At 36.1% G+C, this 17,283-nt stretch overlaps 1 protein-coding gene across 4 annotated transcripts in view; it reads right to left on the bottom strand.

Annotated features, from left to right (window-relative positions):
* The window catches only part of LOC145991995 (uncharacterized), a 184,746-nt gene that overhangs the window by 76,400 nt on the left and 91,063 nt on the right, over window positions 1-17,283 (bottom strand). The window contains exon 4 of one of the 4 annotated variants that reach the window (XM_083127996.1): window positions 5,488-6,620. The exons of the other annotated variants lie outside the window; for them this stretch is intronic. Within the exon in view, the coding sequence (XP_082984122.1) occupies window positions 5,714-6,620 (907 nt within the window). The 3' untranslated portion in view covers window positions 5,488-5,713. Of the gene's footprint in view, window positions 1-5,487; window positions 6,621-17,283 lie in introns of those variants that run through there. 4 annotated transcript variants of the gene reach the window in all.

Below are 17,283 nucleotides of genomic sequence, written 5' to 3'. Positions count from 1 at the left end.
TATGATGCATCAGTCTGAACACAGGCGAATTGTGAAAAGAAGCCTTGGTCTAAAGGGGAGATTGGAAGGTGCAGATAAGAGTGCTGCAATGAGCATTTTTCACTGAAGTGGCAAATAGTTAGCATGGACAATGCTAGATGGCATGCAGAATTGATAGGTCCTACGCTACTAGTACACGTATTTCTGTCATTTGTCTACTGTAGTGAACCCTCAAGTATGGATCGTGGAGTAAACGAAGTGAAAATAAAAATAAGTGAAAATAGTCATCATCTCCATGTAAAAATTCAGTTTTTTATATCTTAAATGAGATATGTGAAAATTCAATAGATGATTTATGGGCTGACATTTTATGTTTATACGATTATTGTCACATTAAAATGATATTCGATTGACTGTTATAACTGCATTTTATTATTTTGCAGAATATGATTATCCTTTTCGGTAAGTGAACAGTGATGTATGTGCAGTGCAGGATCTACAAGCCACAAAACCTCGCACTGCCGGGTGGACATGTAAGCCTTTAGGGGGCCTTCAGCCATTCACATAGTAGAGGGTTCGTATATGGGTATGTAAAAAAATAAACGTACTTACTCAGGGGTTCAGAAATGAATGCAATATATGCATATACAGCTAAAGGTAAAGTTAAAGTTCCCTGTGCATATAGCACCGTGCCATAACAACACATTTATGGTGTGTGAGGGTAGGGTGCTACATATTTTCGATGTTGGCCATCTTGGAGGTGATGTGATCAGCACAATGCTACGGCCTGGGCACCATTTGATTTGAGGCTGGGTGGGTTCTAGAGCCGCATTATGCGGGGACAAAGCTGGGAAAATTTCAACCTTAGATCAACCACTCTGGTCAGAGTAGAATCAAATCAGGCTAGAATTTCATGAGAAATGCAGTGGTGAAGGTTTCTTCAACCTATATTTAATAAAGAAAAAGTTATGACCGCATGATAGTAACAAATGTATCATTTTCCAAGTGTGAGAAAACAGTGTCATATTATCCCCTTCGCATTTCAAAATTTTGAGTTGAATTTCAATATGGCAGACATCAGCTTGGAACACACCAATGTGATTCCCCGTAAGCCTATCCTGTTTCTATCATGACCAATTGTACCCAGCTCAACTCCTTTACTTTGTATGTATATATATGTGTGTGTGTGTGTAAAGGAAGGTAGGTAGAGGGGGCCTTTGGTAATATTTTGCAGGGGGGGGGGGAGCAGCAAGATTTGTAGATCCGGCACTGTGTACACGTATTTGTTGCACTGTGATACAATAGTTATAATTGCTTAAGCAGGTCTGTCAGCATGTGTTTCCTTTTTTACGTTTCGGTCTGTAGATATTGCATACTTCCATATATATTGAATTTGAGACTCGTAAGTGAACATAATAATATATGGAATTATTATTTAGAATTGTAATGGCATAGAGTGGTTTCCTTCCATGTATAAGTTTTAGGTTGACAGTGCTGCTTATTAGGGTCTGAAATACGGCACGTTGCAAATCACTATGAGTGTGGTACGATCGAGCATATCATGCTTGAGCGTGGGCGATTCGATTGAGTGTTTTCGAGCGAAAGTAGTCCAATGCAGTACTCTAGTGCAGATTTCATTGTTTAGAAATTACTTTTCCCCTTAAAATTTACACTATATTATGAATAGTAAATAAAAAATGCTTAGCGATAAAAAAATTGAAAGGGTAACAGCAACAATGTACTCTTATTGACTTACATTCCTAGAGCATAAAAATGTCCTTTACCTACTGAATTACAAGTAGCTCTTCCCTCTCACCTTGGCAATCCTTTTGTAAGCTTTAGCAATGTTTACAACAAATGTAGAATTTTGTCTAACTTTCACGTGTATTAGTAGTTTCCAAACTCTCCTTCACAATTAAATTTTGTACTTGCGCAGCTAAGATTCTAATGGACAAGATATTTCATAATGCATCACCACCTTGTTTGCAGAAAAATTGCAGAACAACTTTCGTTATGCAATACAAGGATGTCAACATTTTCATTTCATAACAAATACTCAATATAACAATTTTCTGAAAATTTCTTCCAAAAATTTTCAAACTAGTAGTTTGATTTATTAACTAACCAATCAACACCTGGAGTAAGACAATCATTTTAAATCACCTGTTAACACATCGACTAAACTGTCAGCTATGCTATTGGATACGCAAACTCTACATCGAAATCTACAGCAAAAGATTACTATGAGGTCAGTCGATTCATGTTGTAAACACTACTTCTGGGCCAACATACAGTAGTAAACCTTGAGATAGGGCCTTGTACTAAATGCAAAGGTGTGTGGTGAAATATTTCCATTCTCGCACCCTACACAAATTTATAAATTCTAAATCACTAATGTGATACACAAACAGAAATCATCAGTAGAATTAAGATTTAACAGCAAAGAAGAGAGAAATTTACGTGAGTGTGATAAACTAAACCTGCCTTGCACTAAACTTGAGGAAATTGGTGTTAAATTTAAACACAACAACACACATTTCTCAAGCATTTAGGAGAAACTTAAGTTAAATACATTGCTGCTTGTGTTAATTAAGTACTGCTAATATTGACACTATTTCTTGATCGTATTTCCTCTTTGAAACTATATAAAACCATTTAGAGAAATTAATGTTTCTAGGCTATAATATAATCACTTATGTTTGGAAACAACTGCCAAGGCTGAGCATAAATTACATTCGGTAAAACTGTCAAAGCCAGGAATTGGATTTCTTCAAATTTACAGGAGAAAGTACTTACGGAATTGAGTTTCTGTGTAATTTCGGAAGGTCGTAGAAGTGTTTTCTCGCATTTTTCAATGTATTTGGCTGCTAATTCATGTATTTTTCTATAATAATGTCCGCCCGATGCACGAAAACTGTTGCTTCCATTCCATCCATGTACTTGAACCGGATGTCGCGAGCATCTGATGAAGTAATCCCTAGTAAGTGTTTCCAAACACACAGTTTTTTAACTATATTGCCCAACCTAAAGCAACCTAACCTAACCTTACCGTGATGGTGCATGGAGCTATCGTGAATGGTTTTTGGGGCTATGCGTGAATGCTTTTTGGGGCTATGCGGGAATGGTTTTAGGGGCTATTCGTGGATGGTCATACTATCCCGCATGGTTTTTGGGGCTATGCGGGAATTTTTCTGTTAAGAAGGTTGAAACACTGCTTTGCTGTTCGAAACACAACGCTAGTCAAGATTTCCCCGCCATTTGGTGTGTTCAGAAGCGAGAAAAGAATTAACAATAATTACTAGATATGTCGACAATAGATACTATTTTCGTTAAAAAAAGCAAAATCCCTTGTTAAGCAATCTTTCGCAATGCAGAATGTAAGTACAAATGTCAACAATTACAGAATAAATGAGTTACAGCCGATTCCCAGCTTTGACAGTTTTACCTTACAATCTATTTCAGACACATTCCATCAAACACAGTAAGTTGTTCAGCATGATTTGCTCAATCTCTAAGCAATATTTTCATTTCCTCACATAAAAAATATATTAGAACATTATGGAGTTTTGAGTTTCTGTCTTAAGTAAACTTCTATGCACTGATGGGCTAATCGAAACTGGTTCAACAGTCTAATGTGGGAATATTGTAAAATATAAAAAAACAAAAAATCACAAATATATAAGAAAACACTTTATATTGTAGAAAGCAGAATTTGTAAACCATAATATTAGTGTACACAATGCGACTATCTCTGTCCTTGCTATGAATACACAAAGAACAAGGAAACAGATATTGAACACACAAATGCAAACATTTTCGATTTTTGTACTCTATTTTCAGTTTGATGAGCATAGAAAGAAACTTGAGAAAATCCACATTCATTTATTTTTTTAGGAACTGTTATTGGTTTCCATTAGTAACACATGTTTATACTATGTAAAAAATTGAATTTCGATGGAAGTTTATGTATTAATGTAACTTGTAATACAGTTCTTTTACTGATAGTATTACAATGTTATCCATCATTGTAAAAAGTAACCTAGTTCCCTTTCACAACACTCTTATATAACAAAAACAAATTCACATAAGGTTTGGCATTATGAGTGGCCTTCTTACCATTTTAACCCCTAGTTTGTGATTTCTGACCAGTTAATTCCTAACATAAAATTTAAGCAAATTTTTACACATACTTCCAGTTGTTTCTAAAACCTCACATATCACGTTCTAGTTCCATAGAATAAAGAGATTTGACATTTGTGCTGCATAATATGATTTATGCTTTGAAGGTTACTTGCTTGCATTTCTATGTCAACAAGAAGATCGGTAAAGATGTTATTGAATTCATTATACTAAGATGTAAGTTCTTACATTTTCTCACCTCCACATCATAATTTAGTTAAACCATCAGCTTCAGATATTGGGAAATTCCTCAGGTGATGCTGGTTGCATGTCCTCATAAATGTGCACAGAAATGCAAGTCTTTGGTACCCTTTTCATGCAGGATTAAGGAGAATATTTCACCATACAGGTACGAAAATTTAGGAAAGTACTACCTAAATTACAATTGATTAATTCTTCAGAAATGAATTGGACCACAACCTGAATTATTAACCATGAAACATTTCCACAATAAAAACAACACAAACTTTGCAAAGGAATTACCATCGGAAATAGTAAACGATAATGAAGGTAATGATTCATCACTGACTTAGGACATTGATGGACATCTGAAGTAGTTAATCTCTTCATCCAAAAATTGCCTGTGAAAGCTCTTCAGTTTCCAAAGTTGCTATATTTTACTTTGCTTTTTGTGTCACTTTTGGCTATTTTTTTAAGATTGGGATGAGTGATGATATGATGAAATTGATGAATGGACATTCACAAACACCCATACCCAGGTGTTTGAACCTGAGACCCCTGGCATCGTAGCATGATGTGCTAACCACTCTGCCACGGGGGCTGACACAATTCTATAGTTCCTGTACCACACACGTGACAAAAAAAATCCCAACAGTAACACTATCTTAATTCCAATAATAGTTTTTCACTACAATACATACACATTAGGTTGGACTAAAATATTGATAAAAGCTAGAACAACTTGGGAAGTTGTATTGGGAAGAAGAGAAGAATGGCATGAGAGACCATTATTTGAAATACGTTTCTCTGGAATCCAAAATCTTAATTTTTCACTTAAAATTTATAGAAAATTCAGTGATCAAATAACTCCTTCACAATTATACAACTCCCAAAATTTCAAATACCTTAAGTATTAAACAAAACAAAACAAAACTACATTTTCATACTCATAGGCACTCAAAGTTGCATAGCATCTGTTATGCATTATTTTCTGGAAAAATATAGTGGAATATCATCGCTTGAAACATTTATTTCCATTACTTCCAGTATATTTTTTAAGCAGTATGTAATTTGCTCAGTAAAATGTTTAGAACAGATAGGGCACATGTTAAATAAGAACAGCATGAACTTTTAGATGTCTCTTTAAATTTGAATTACGGTAGTTCTGAACATTTTACCACATACTGGACACATGTAGAGCTTCTCGCCAGTATGAATTCTTGATGTAATCAAAGGTCTGACTTCCTTCCAAATGATTTGTTGCATGCGGAACATACATATGGCTTCAATCCAGTGTATAATGATCATCTACATCTCCTTTCCGTGTAAACAATTTGTTACAAGTACGTAGAACACACATACGGCTTCAATTCAATCAAGTATGTATCATTAAATGCCTCTTAAGATTCCGATTTTCTGAAAAAGCTTTACCGCAAGTTGAACAAACATGTGGCTTAACTCCTGTGTGAGTCTTCAAATGCCTTGAAAAATCTCCACTTCCGCTAAAGGTTTTCGTGCATGTTGGACAAGCATACGGCTTAACTCCAAGGTGAACTCTTAAATGACGTTTAAGTCCTTCTCCCTGTACATATGCAGCATTGCATATTGAACACACATAAGGTTTATCTCCAGTATGAATTCTGGAATGCCTAACAAGATATTTCTTCTCTCTAAATGATCTGCTGCATGTGGAGCAAACATGTGGTTTCAAAGCAGTATGAATGGTTGAGTGACTTAATAGAGCTTCTTTCCGAGCAAATGCTTTGTTGCACACTGTACAAACATATGGTTTCACTCCAGTGTGAATTCGTGAATGACTGTTCAGTGCTGTTCTATTTGTAAATGCTTTATTACAAGTTAAACATACAAACGGTTTTTCTCCAGTATGAATTCTTGAATGAACTTTGAGGTGTGATTTCCGTGAAAATGTCTTGTTACATGTTAGACATTGAAAAGGTTTATGTTTGGTATGTGATATCATATGTTCTTTAAGTGAAGATTTGTTATCAAATACTTTGTCACAATCATTGCAAGTAAAACCACTTTTAGGGTTTGAAGATGCAGTTTCACATAGTTTTTGTGTGAACTCTGAATGAATTGTAGCGTCTCTTATCTCAGACGAGGGTCCTGCAGATGCTTCTGAACTACATGAGTCAAATGTGGATTGTGAAGTATTTGCACCTGTTAGTAGTATCTGGTATACTCCTCCGGATTCAAAATGCTCACTGTTATCCTTATAACACTGAAATGTGACTCTTCCGAAAGGATTCTTCGATAGATACCTGAAAGAAGATATTAGCTATGTCAATACATTTGACGTATCTTCATACAGAGAAGCCATCTTTAAATTATATTTTAAGGACCCATTATATTTCTATACAAACCAAGCAAAGGGCCAAAATTAGAATTAATTATATGTAAAGTCATATTCAAGTATGGTATATTTGACTACTAGAACTAATGAATCTGTTTCGAGCACACGATTATTCTAATTCTCTACAGAAATGAGCTAAGAAGCTTATTTAATGAAATTGTCTTTATCGGAAGTGTAAGATAAAACATTCTGTGTGATACAGTGTGCACAACATAAATTGGATGGTCTGTTGATGACAAGAACTTTTCAGCAGTTTTCATGAGTAACATTATAGTTAACTGTGAAAACAAACAATACCCTTTTTCAGACATTCTCAACTGCACGAAGTATACCAGGCGATCACTAAAAGTGAATAAAATGACAACATGCTATTTGTGCAGCTTCAATTTACAAATACTTCTTGTGAATACACAATATCTTTTATTCAAACTCATGTCATTGGACAGTATTGGAGGAAAATGTCCAGTCGTTGAACACTGCAGAAAGATTCTCTTGCCATGTAATTCTGCCACAGATGTTATGGCTCTACAACCCTTGGTGTACAGAAATGAGAATATAAATAGGACACAAACATGGGCTCTACACCCCTTGGTAATTTCTTAATGCAGACATTGCAAAACTGTTGTGGGCTGGCCCCACAGAGATTTTCCTCCATCAATGGTTGGGTATACACAGTAGGTAATAAAAGCTACCTTGAGGGAAATTTCGCATCTTTGTGCTAACTGCAACACCATTGTAGGCAATAAACAACACTTCAATATCTAAGAAAACAAGAAGAATAATCCTTCAATGCATTATCATCATTATCAGGGTCACTTGCAAATGAACCTTGATGCTGCTGAGCATGGGAGTACTATGAGAAGTGCACTGTCATGTCTCATTACTATTGTGCTTGAAGGTAGTCTTTTTCTACACCATTTATCATCTTGATTTTATAGAAGTCTGACTGTTCTCTGCGATATCTTGAAAATTCAAGACGAGTCTGATATTTATCTCAGGATCATTCTTATATCTGCAGTGATTTCCTAGGGGTGGCGTGAATACAATTTAAATATAAAATACTATACCAAAAATGTTGAATATATTCTACTATGGATGTAATATTAGCCCATTTTTAGCTAATGTTGCAGATCTCCAATAAAAAAAAAACACATTTTGAAAATCATATTAAAATGGTACATGTTTCTGAATTTTGTGTTACTAACATCAAAGAAGTCCAATTCTTCATTTTTTCAAAATTCAAACAGTACAGTAAGTACAAATATATATTTTTTATGACGTCATGTTTTTCATATTATTTTTACCTGGCAACACTGTCATATTTGAAACCATTTGTTCCATGTTGTGTTCCTCATATATTCTGCTAGAACATATGCTGCAACGAATTCACCCCTGGTTTCATTTGTTGGAGTTATTATATTTGTTAGTGTACCATATATGCAACGTCAGCGTAAAATGCAATATTAAAATCAGTTATAATTTTCTATCTAGGAATCTGTCCTAACACATTCATGCTGCATTTCTGATATAAGTAAGTACGATACACAACAACTATGTATTGTGAAAAGTTGATAACACTCGAAGCAATAGCCGACACTCATGATGAAGTGGTTAGCACAGCATGATACGATGCCACGAGTCCTGGGTTCAAACCCTGACCAGGGAATGTGTGTCATTTGTGAGTGTCTCTTCATCAATTTCATCAATTTGTGACTCATTCTCATCTTTACTATTAGCCAAAAGTGGCAGAAAAGCGAAATAAAATAAACCAAACCAATTACACCTGCTGAGGTGGAAGATCATCCAACTGGTTATGGGGTGGTATGTGGTCGGCACGGCGAACCCCCCAGTCATTGATGTAGGTTTCCATGGATGCGTTACGCTCCTCAATTTCCTTACGACGTTGGGTTGCCACCAGTTTTATACAGAGGCCAAAATCTCAGGAAAAGTTGAAAAGCTTCCTCCAGGAGACTCGAATCTGTACATGTCACATAGCCTGAGCCCAAAAAATGATGCCTTAGACCGCACAGCCACGTTGCGGGACTTTTATAAGTTTAGAGAGTTTAAAAAATGCACATATAAAAGCATGTCGTGATCAAAAGTAATTCCAGATTCAATGTTTGTTGTTTTATGTCTGGCAAAAATTCCATGGAAGTCTGATTACAATTAGTGCTCTCAGGAGTAGCAGCTTCTGCATATTCGCACATTCGCATGTGCACACCCAAATAAATCAATAATGCAATTAATTTTGCAGCACACAAGGAAAGAGAAGGGATTGGTGCCTGTAGCTTGCAGTATTATGGGCTTGACGAGCACCACTAGTGCTGTGTTCACGCAGTGTTGCTATCCAATTCCATTCGAGATCGTGTGGCAGAGTAGAGGCAGCCCACATATCATTGTAAATAGAGGGATTTCTTTTTTGGAAAAGGGGCATTTCTAAGGTATCTTCGCCCACACTGTTGTCCCAAGTATAGTGGGTGCAAGAAAGAAGGGGAGGAAGGAGGGGGGACTGAGGGCAAAATGCATGTTTTAAACAATGTCTTGCATTGCCTTTGCTTAGTGCAGCAGCTTGGTCAAAATAAACTGTCCTTATGGTGCTGTAGTCCATCAACGTGCACGGGGGGGGATCTTTGATCAGTCAGCTGTTTTCAGTGTGTGCCAGTTCATGCATTGCAAAAATTGTTACACTGTGGAAAGCTCGTTCCTGTTTCACTGCAAAGTGTTTGATTTCATGATGAAAGGGAAAATTTCTATATGGCAAAAACATATACTTAATATTTAACGTTGTTGAATATTTGGAGGGAAGTTAGCTACAATGCGTGCAGCGACTGTAGTAATAATACGGATATGGCGGAAGGAGAAAACATCTGAACTACAAAGCAGGGCAGTGAGTGAGTACTGTTATTTTCTTTAATATTTATTACTTGCTTGATTTTGTTTGGTCAGTTGGCCATTAGAAATAAACAACTGCTAGATAATTACAACTGATTTTCTGCATGTTGTCTTTGGATCGGCTACCTTATTTGCAGTAGTGGCTTCAGATAAAATTTTCACCCGGGCAAGGTTTTGCCCCCTCTTTTCCACCCTGGTGCTCCTACTTTCCTCCTTGTTCCAATGTAAATCATGGCCATCTTATATATTTAAGGTTTCGATGACAAAAAATAATAGCCGTATTTTAAAAATAATTTGAGTGTTACTGTTAAAGAACATGTTCATTATTGTGTTTATTTAATACCTGCATAATGACATCAAAATAACAGTAATCTTTTAGCTTAAATTCCTACATGATTTTGCAATATGCTTATTAAGTTATTCAGCAGTAACTTCAATTAATTCTTGAGTACAATAAATCCAAATCTTCTTAAAAACAAATAGCCACACACCTGGTGGAGGCACATAGTTGTTCGGATCTCACTTTAAACTGTAGACCGTGTCTGCTTTTCTATGCATAAAGTGGACCTAAAAAATAAACTCAAACAAAAAAAATAGCCACACTTGCGATTTGGCTATAATCAAGAAGGATGCCCAGGTTTGGTCACAACTTTGGTTGCCAATGCATTGTGTTTGCGAAAACAGTGTGAGTATTTGAGAGGGGTGACTTCTTATAACACTTCTTCTGGACGCAAGGCTGAAGTGCACACCCATAGAGGCATACCACCAGCCACCACTGGCTCACAGTATATAATGTTATTATTGCTCTAAAGAATACAAATTGCAAATAAATGCTCTCTATATATGTATTAATACTCCTTTATATTGATAAAAACTTCTGCAAAATTGGATTCAGTGAGAAAAAAATCATTTTCCTAGAAGGGAAACAAATTTTCTCCCATAAGATTTTTATACCTCATTTCACTCATGTTACACACATACGGCACCCAAATTTTTAGTCACCCTGGATATTGAAACAAAATGGCATTTGTCTTGCATTATTCGTGCCTCTGACAACACTCTAACATGAAGTTGAAGTAATTTCATCCAGCTACAAATTTGTGGCGAAAAATGGGTTAAATAATGAAGTACTGTTGAGGGTGTGTCAATTGAGATACTTTTATCTTGGGTCCCACTCTCGAAATTATTCCGGGTCCGGCACTGGGTTGCCAATGAAAGAATTTGCAATATAGACCTTCGGACCAGGAAAGGGGAGGGGAGGTTGTCGTTAACACAAGTGCTGTAATGACGAATAAGTCACCCTTAATTAAAGAATAAAACGAGGTGTATATATAGTAAGTTTTATAATAGTCTCCATGCCCTAAGAGCCCGACCCTGTGGCCGAGTGGTTAGCACATCGCGCTGCGATGCCAAGGGTCCCGGGTTCGAATCCCGGTCGGGCTTGGTTGTTTGTGAATGTCCATTCATCAATTTCATCATTTCATCACTCATCCCCATCTTCGCAAATTAGCCAAGAGGCACAAAACGCGAAGTAAAATAAACTAAATCAAATCAAATCCATGCCCTAAGAATGTTAAGTTTCAAAATTTCATGTATCATTCTGACTTTCTGAGAGTTTTCTTCATTTCCACCAGCAAAGTGGGCAGATGCTTAGATGGCAAAGTTACACAGACGTACAATGTAATTAATCCTAATTTATATAGAAAATAATAGTTGTATAATGTAATCATGAGACAAAGAGAAGCAAATTACTTATCAAGCATTTTTTGATGTCATTTGGCTATTTGTGGGAGTGGAAATCTAAACCTGTGTGATGAACTTTCATCCTGCAACTTCAAGATGACATTTTCTAATTTGCTTCTATTATGTTGCTTTTCCATCTCTTTTGTAATTGTAACGATGAGGATGAATAATAAATAGTGACGAGACAAACATACCTAAACCTCTGATTTCATAGTGTGTTGTGAACATGCGTCAGGTTCAGAATCCTTTGAAAGTACAATAAAAGTGGGCTAAAAGGAACCAACATACGATAAAAAAATCATTAACATGTCCTCTAAAAAACTGAAATTAGTAAATAAAATTAAACTCCATAGTGCAACAGCCCGTGGAGGTTCAAGGCTTTCTGGGTGGTTTTCCATTGTGATACGCATAGTCAGCACGTTAAGTCCTTTACGTTTTCGAGAACAGAGTTCGATACTAAATTGATTTCAAGTAGCTCGAACCTAGGACCTCTAGCATCAAAGACAAGAGCACAATCATTTGTGGGAACTCTGTAATATTCAGTGCCATCAAGTCTTCAGTTCTGCACATACAACGATTATTTTTTAATGAAATTAGTTGGGGGGGTATAAAATTCTAATATTCAACATTATTCTCCAAGTGTATAATAATAAACAGCTGCTAGAAGAGACTCAGGCCTCCCTTAAGCTTAGTGGCTAACACAATTACCTTGGAGGAAGAAGTGCCAGGTTTGATTCAGTTGCCATTAATATTGTATTCCACATTAGATGCCTACCGTGAACATTATGTACACTTTTACTTTTTGCGAGATTATTATATCCCTCATCCCTGCACTCTTCTATATCTAAAAACAGTCCATCGAAGGCCACCAAGCGACAATCAGAAAAAAAAAGTTTTCCAGTGAATGCAAAATAGAATATCTCTTTTTATATTTTTTTTTCAGATAAATTTACAAATATAAGTATTGTAGATGGTAGGGCAAGAGTGACGTATCCACGACCCTTCCTCAGCATAACTCAAACTTGGCAGAAGCGGTGTGTCGTCATTACTCTTATTGTTACCATCGGCTGTCAATCGTAAAGTGTTCAACTGGACTACATCGACCTGGAGTCGACACAACGAGGTTTACGGCTGAGCAAGGTGAGTGAGTGGTATTGCCTATCCGGTTCTAATCCCTTCGAATATCCTGCCTTCAATTAAATGTGTGGAACGAGACGACGGTATTAGCATTGAGGATCTACCTATCTCCTGGTACCGTCTCTATCATCCCATGAAAATAGGTGTGATCGAAGCTGGAGGTTGGAAACTAATACGTTCTCTATGCCTCTAGCAAGCAACTATATCTCGGGGAGATGAGAGACTAAAGTATTGATGACATATTTTTCTTTTGATTCAAATCTGATATAACAGAAAAATACACGAAAATCTTAAGACATTCTAGAATTTATTTTGTTACTCTACATGCTATTAAGTTATGAGTTCATTTTGCACTTAAATTCCCACATAATGGTCATGGATTTCCAGAGTCTATATCCATCTCAGATGTTCCTATAAAACCCCGTCAAATTTTTCTATAATTTCTATCAAACCAAAAAATTTGCAATTGTTGTGGGTCCACAGGAGAGAGTAATCTTCCTTTCCAACAAGATTGCACCAGCAGCAACAGGGAGAATGAGGAAACTTCCCTACACGATTCCGGCAGCTCAGATTGAGAAGAAGAAGCTGAACCATCCAAAGGCTGTGTCAAGTCACCTGAAGTAGTTGATGCACAAAGTGGAACTTGTCCCTTTATAAAGATTAAGGGAGGAAAGAAGTCGACCACTGTTTTCAAGTTTTTGTGTGTTGTGCAGGACGTGAAGGATAGAGGGATTACAGTTAAGGGTCTATAAAGGTACCGACACATCAAAAAAATTAGTTTGCAGAAAATGAAAAAGTTACCTCATTGGCAACTTTTGTGGGAATCGAGAATATTGTGGAACTCAAAGAAATTGTGGAACAAGGGAAAAAACTTGTGTATAAATTTGAACAATCTCTCTCCCAGTCAAGAAATTTTAATTTTATTTGGATCTTTTTTGTATATTTTAAACTTTTGTTTATGAAATTTTAGGAGTTTCATCTTATAAAATGTCAATTTGCTACATAAAAAACTCAAAAGTTCCTAAAATTTACTTTAAAAAAAAGCAATATTTTATACTCTCATACATGCAGCCATGCTTCTCTTCACTTTTTAAAACACTTGTATTATTTTTCAAGAAAGTAGAAAAGGATGTAGATTACTGGAATCTGTGGATTTGAGGGGTGTCGAATAACGGTGAATTATCTGCACATTTAAAAAATAAAAGTCATAATCACAATTTATAAATGGAGGTTTCCTGACAACGAATATTGAAGAAAGAAATTCTTAAAAAAAAAAAAAAAAAAAGTGATTTCTACAATAGAACTTACTTGTAAAGGTAATTTTTAATGCCCAACACAAAAAAATAAATACAGTCTTTCTCATCGGTAAGTGGTCGACCACTGGAGCATTTACCTTATTGCTTTTCTCCTGATTCAAAATCTGAGACATCAATTACTTTGATTACAATCTAACATGCTTCACTATGCACAGTGGCACCTTTCCTCCTTGCACAAACACAAAGTGAAACACAAATCAAACCTCCTCCCATCCAACACACTTTCAAAAATACATTAATATTATCATGAATTAAGTGTGGAAAATGATTAGTTTTCATTTAAGGAAGAGGGAAACCATTCATGTGTTATATTAAAACAGTGCGCAAAAGTAAAGTGTTCCCCTGTGATTAGCACCACGACATGAAGGCGTATAGGGGATGTGGGGGTAACGCCCCACACTTTCTTGATCCGGTCGTGAGTGGGGGTGATGTGATCTGCATCACGCCCCTGACCACCTTTACCCCCCAGGGTTTCCCCCAGGTACCCATGTTATTCGATGCTGGGTGGGCGTCGAGGCCGCTTCCAATGTTAGAAAAGTTCCCGGATTTGAACCGGCCGGGGATCGAACCCGGGACCTTTAGCATGGTAGTCAGATGGCCGGGACCTTTAGCATGGTAGTCAGACGTGCAAAAGTTGAAATTCCTAGAAAGGGGGGAGGTGTGTTTGGTTCAACTTGTAAACAATGCAGTAGGTGGCGGATCAGGGTGGCCACTCTACGACCATAATAAAATTCAAGTATAATTTCAGCTTCTCAAGGTAAACTTTCCAAAAATTCAAGGCTACAAGAAGATGTTCTCACTGTTTCCACCTTGTGTATTACCGCCTCTCACTACCACCTGCACCCCCCCCCCCCCCACACACACACATAAATACAGTATATTAATAATATAAAGGGCCTTAGTGATTCCAATGTATCCAAAAATTCTGATTCAATTCCATTAAACAGAATATGTATATAAGTATTTAATTTAAGGTGCAAAGTTTACATTTGCCATTTCACATACTCAGACACGAAATACATTTACAAAAAGTCACAAATGTAACGGGATATACTAATCTACAAAAAATTGTTGGTTATACAAGAATTTCAAACTCAAATTTACCTAATTAAAATTCAAGATATCTCAATAAACTTCGGCCTGTCAGATAGATTGTTTTGCAAAGGGCACTAACAAAGTAAACAGATTGAGAGAATTCAGTTTTATTTTCCACGCAGCTTTCCTTTCCTTCCTTCATAAAAATATAAGCTAAACTGTGAAATAGTTGCCTCAGGGCATTTATAAATAGGTTATGTATAAACTCAATTGGATTTGTATTAATAAAAGTTGCAATTTCTCATGTCTACGGAGAAAAATTCAAGCACAATTCATGCATAATTCCCGGAGCCAAAAATTCATGTATAATTCCCAGAATTCAAGGAATTCCTGGTGAGAGCCACCCTGTGGATGTATGAGTACATATACACGTTTTTGGAATGAGAGACCAGGAAAAAATTTGAAAAATGGTAACAAGGTCTTTGTGTATCAAGTTCTGAGTTTCATTTCTGACAATATGATCATCTTAAGCAAAGCTCAAAGTTCTGTGCTCACCTAACAAAAATAAAAGTCTTTGGGATTTGAACCCTCAACATTTAATTCCTCACGTGAATGGATAACTGGCCAAGCATCTTAACCAAATGCTCTCTAAGATTGATGTTTGTTAAAACCATCATCTTCCCGCATTCTGAAATATTTTTCACTGAAGATTGCGGAAAAGATCCACTTTACAGAAATGTCCGATACTGTGCAACACTTATACTAATGGAAAATTTATGTTTGTGTTAATATTTGACTGTGATATTCTCCAGGTGGAAGACACAATGGTCAGTGTTCCTAACATTACACAACATCAACCACCAGAAGCTTTTACTTTAAAGTACAATGATTTTTGATCATATATATTGTGGAAAGAGAAGGAGATCTGGAAATAGGAATGCAACTTCCGATCGGGCAATGTCGTTGCTGAGTCATGAAAACTGGGAGACATTGGCCAGGAGGAAGTCGTGGCTGATCGGGGAGTTGCATTTGAGGAGTGTTGGGAGAAAGTGGTGCCAGAGAAAGAGTGGCATTCTGGAAGTGAGGAGGTACCAGGAGAGGAGACACATTGGTCAGAAATTAAAGCCGTTCCACCAGCTTAAAAATCAAGGAACAAAGTATGACACAAATACTGAAATTCAGGTCGCCTTTTTAAAAAAGAACCAAGGGAATCTGCGTAAAATATTTTTGCTTTTCCAAATCTGGAGAGATGATTGAAATTACAATGTAAGTGGCAAACATGCATTAAGAATAGATAGAAATTTGTCATTAAATAAAAGGAAATAAACAGAAAATGCAATACTAACTTTACATATCATATGCAGCATGGAACTTTCCAATAATGTGTAGTTTGGCCTTATTCTATTTGTTAGCATTTCGGATTGACATTTGAATCTCTTTAGAAACTAAATATTTAAATGATCCATTATCTAATGCACTGGCTTTAAAGTTTCAAAAGTAAGATGTAAAAGTAGTTGTGATAACCCACCATGCAGTCAGAGTGTGAAATTAACCTTATGTACAGTGTCTCTCTTTTAGTAGTCTATGACATAAATTACCAAGATTTTGTTCAACTGACAATACATTGTAATTACGATGTGTGTCTGTGAAAATATTTGTTTTGTGTGCAAACAAGGATAAAATAATGCCTTCCACAAAATTGATTATCTTGAAATAAACAAGTGGCATTGGGTAGTGGTGACTAAGTTTTACATTTCTGTTGTTTTGTCTTGCAGAGATATGTTACAGTGAAGGAATGAGTGACTTTGTGTTCTACTGTTTTCATTAGGTTAGGCATGTTAAGCTTATTGCTCTTAGAAGATTTATAAATTTTTGTTCCAGTGTTGTTTCATCCCTGTACTTAATATGAGTAAATTTAAAGATTATGGTGTAATGTCTCGTGCACACAACTTTTCTCAGCATGGAATTTTCTCTTTGCATTAAGCATGTTTTAAACTAGTCTGCCTCTATGTTATGGTTAAAGCTCTTGAACATCACTGATATATTTTTATTTTGCACATGATAATTTAAATTCTTAATGACATCAATATTTGATGTTTATTAAATTTGATGATTCAGGATGTGTAAAAAGTACAGAAAGCTCTGTGAAATGCTGAAATCAGAACACTTCGTAAATAAGGTTTAGCATAATGCAGGAGCAAAAGTGCTTCCATCGTGCCTTTTAATAATTACTTCAGTCAAGTGAAATTAAATGTATGAACTCTCCCGATATACCTACAGTTTCCAGAATGGGTGTGAACGTGAACCTGCCCTTCCCCTTCTCGCAATTCCACCCATGAGATATGAAAAAAAATATGTTTTTATAAGGAAGATTTTTATAGTGCATCACTAAGTACAAACCATTAAATTTCCAACCCATTTCATTTAGTATTATGCATTATTTCGATA

Source organism: Lepisma saccharinum, chromosome 9, assembly GCF_977018435.1.
Source record: "Lepisma saccharinum chromosome 9, izLepSacc3.1, whole genome shotgun sequence".
In the NCBI taxonomy this organism is placed as follows: domain Eukaryota; kingdom Metazoa; phylum Arthropoda; class Insecta; order Zygentoma; family Lepismatidae; genus Lepisma; species Lepisma saccharinum.
Note: the sequence above shows the minus strand (reverse complement) of the source record. Positions and strands in the feature narration are given on the sequence as shown.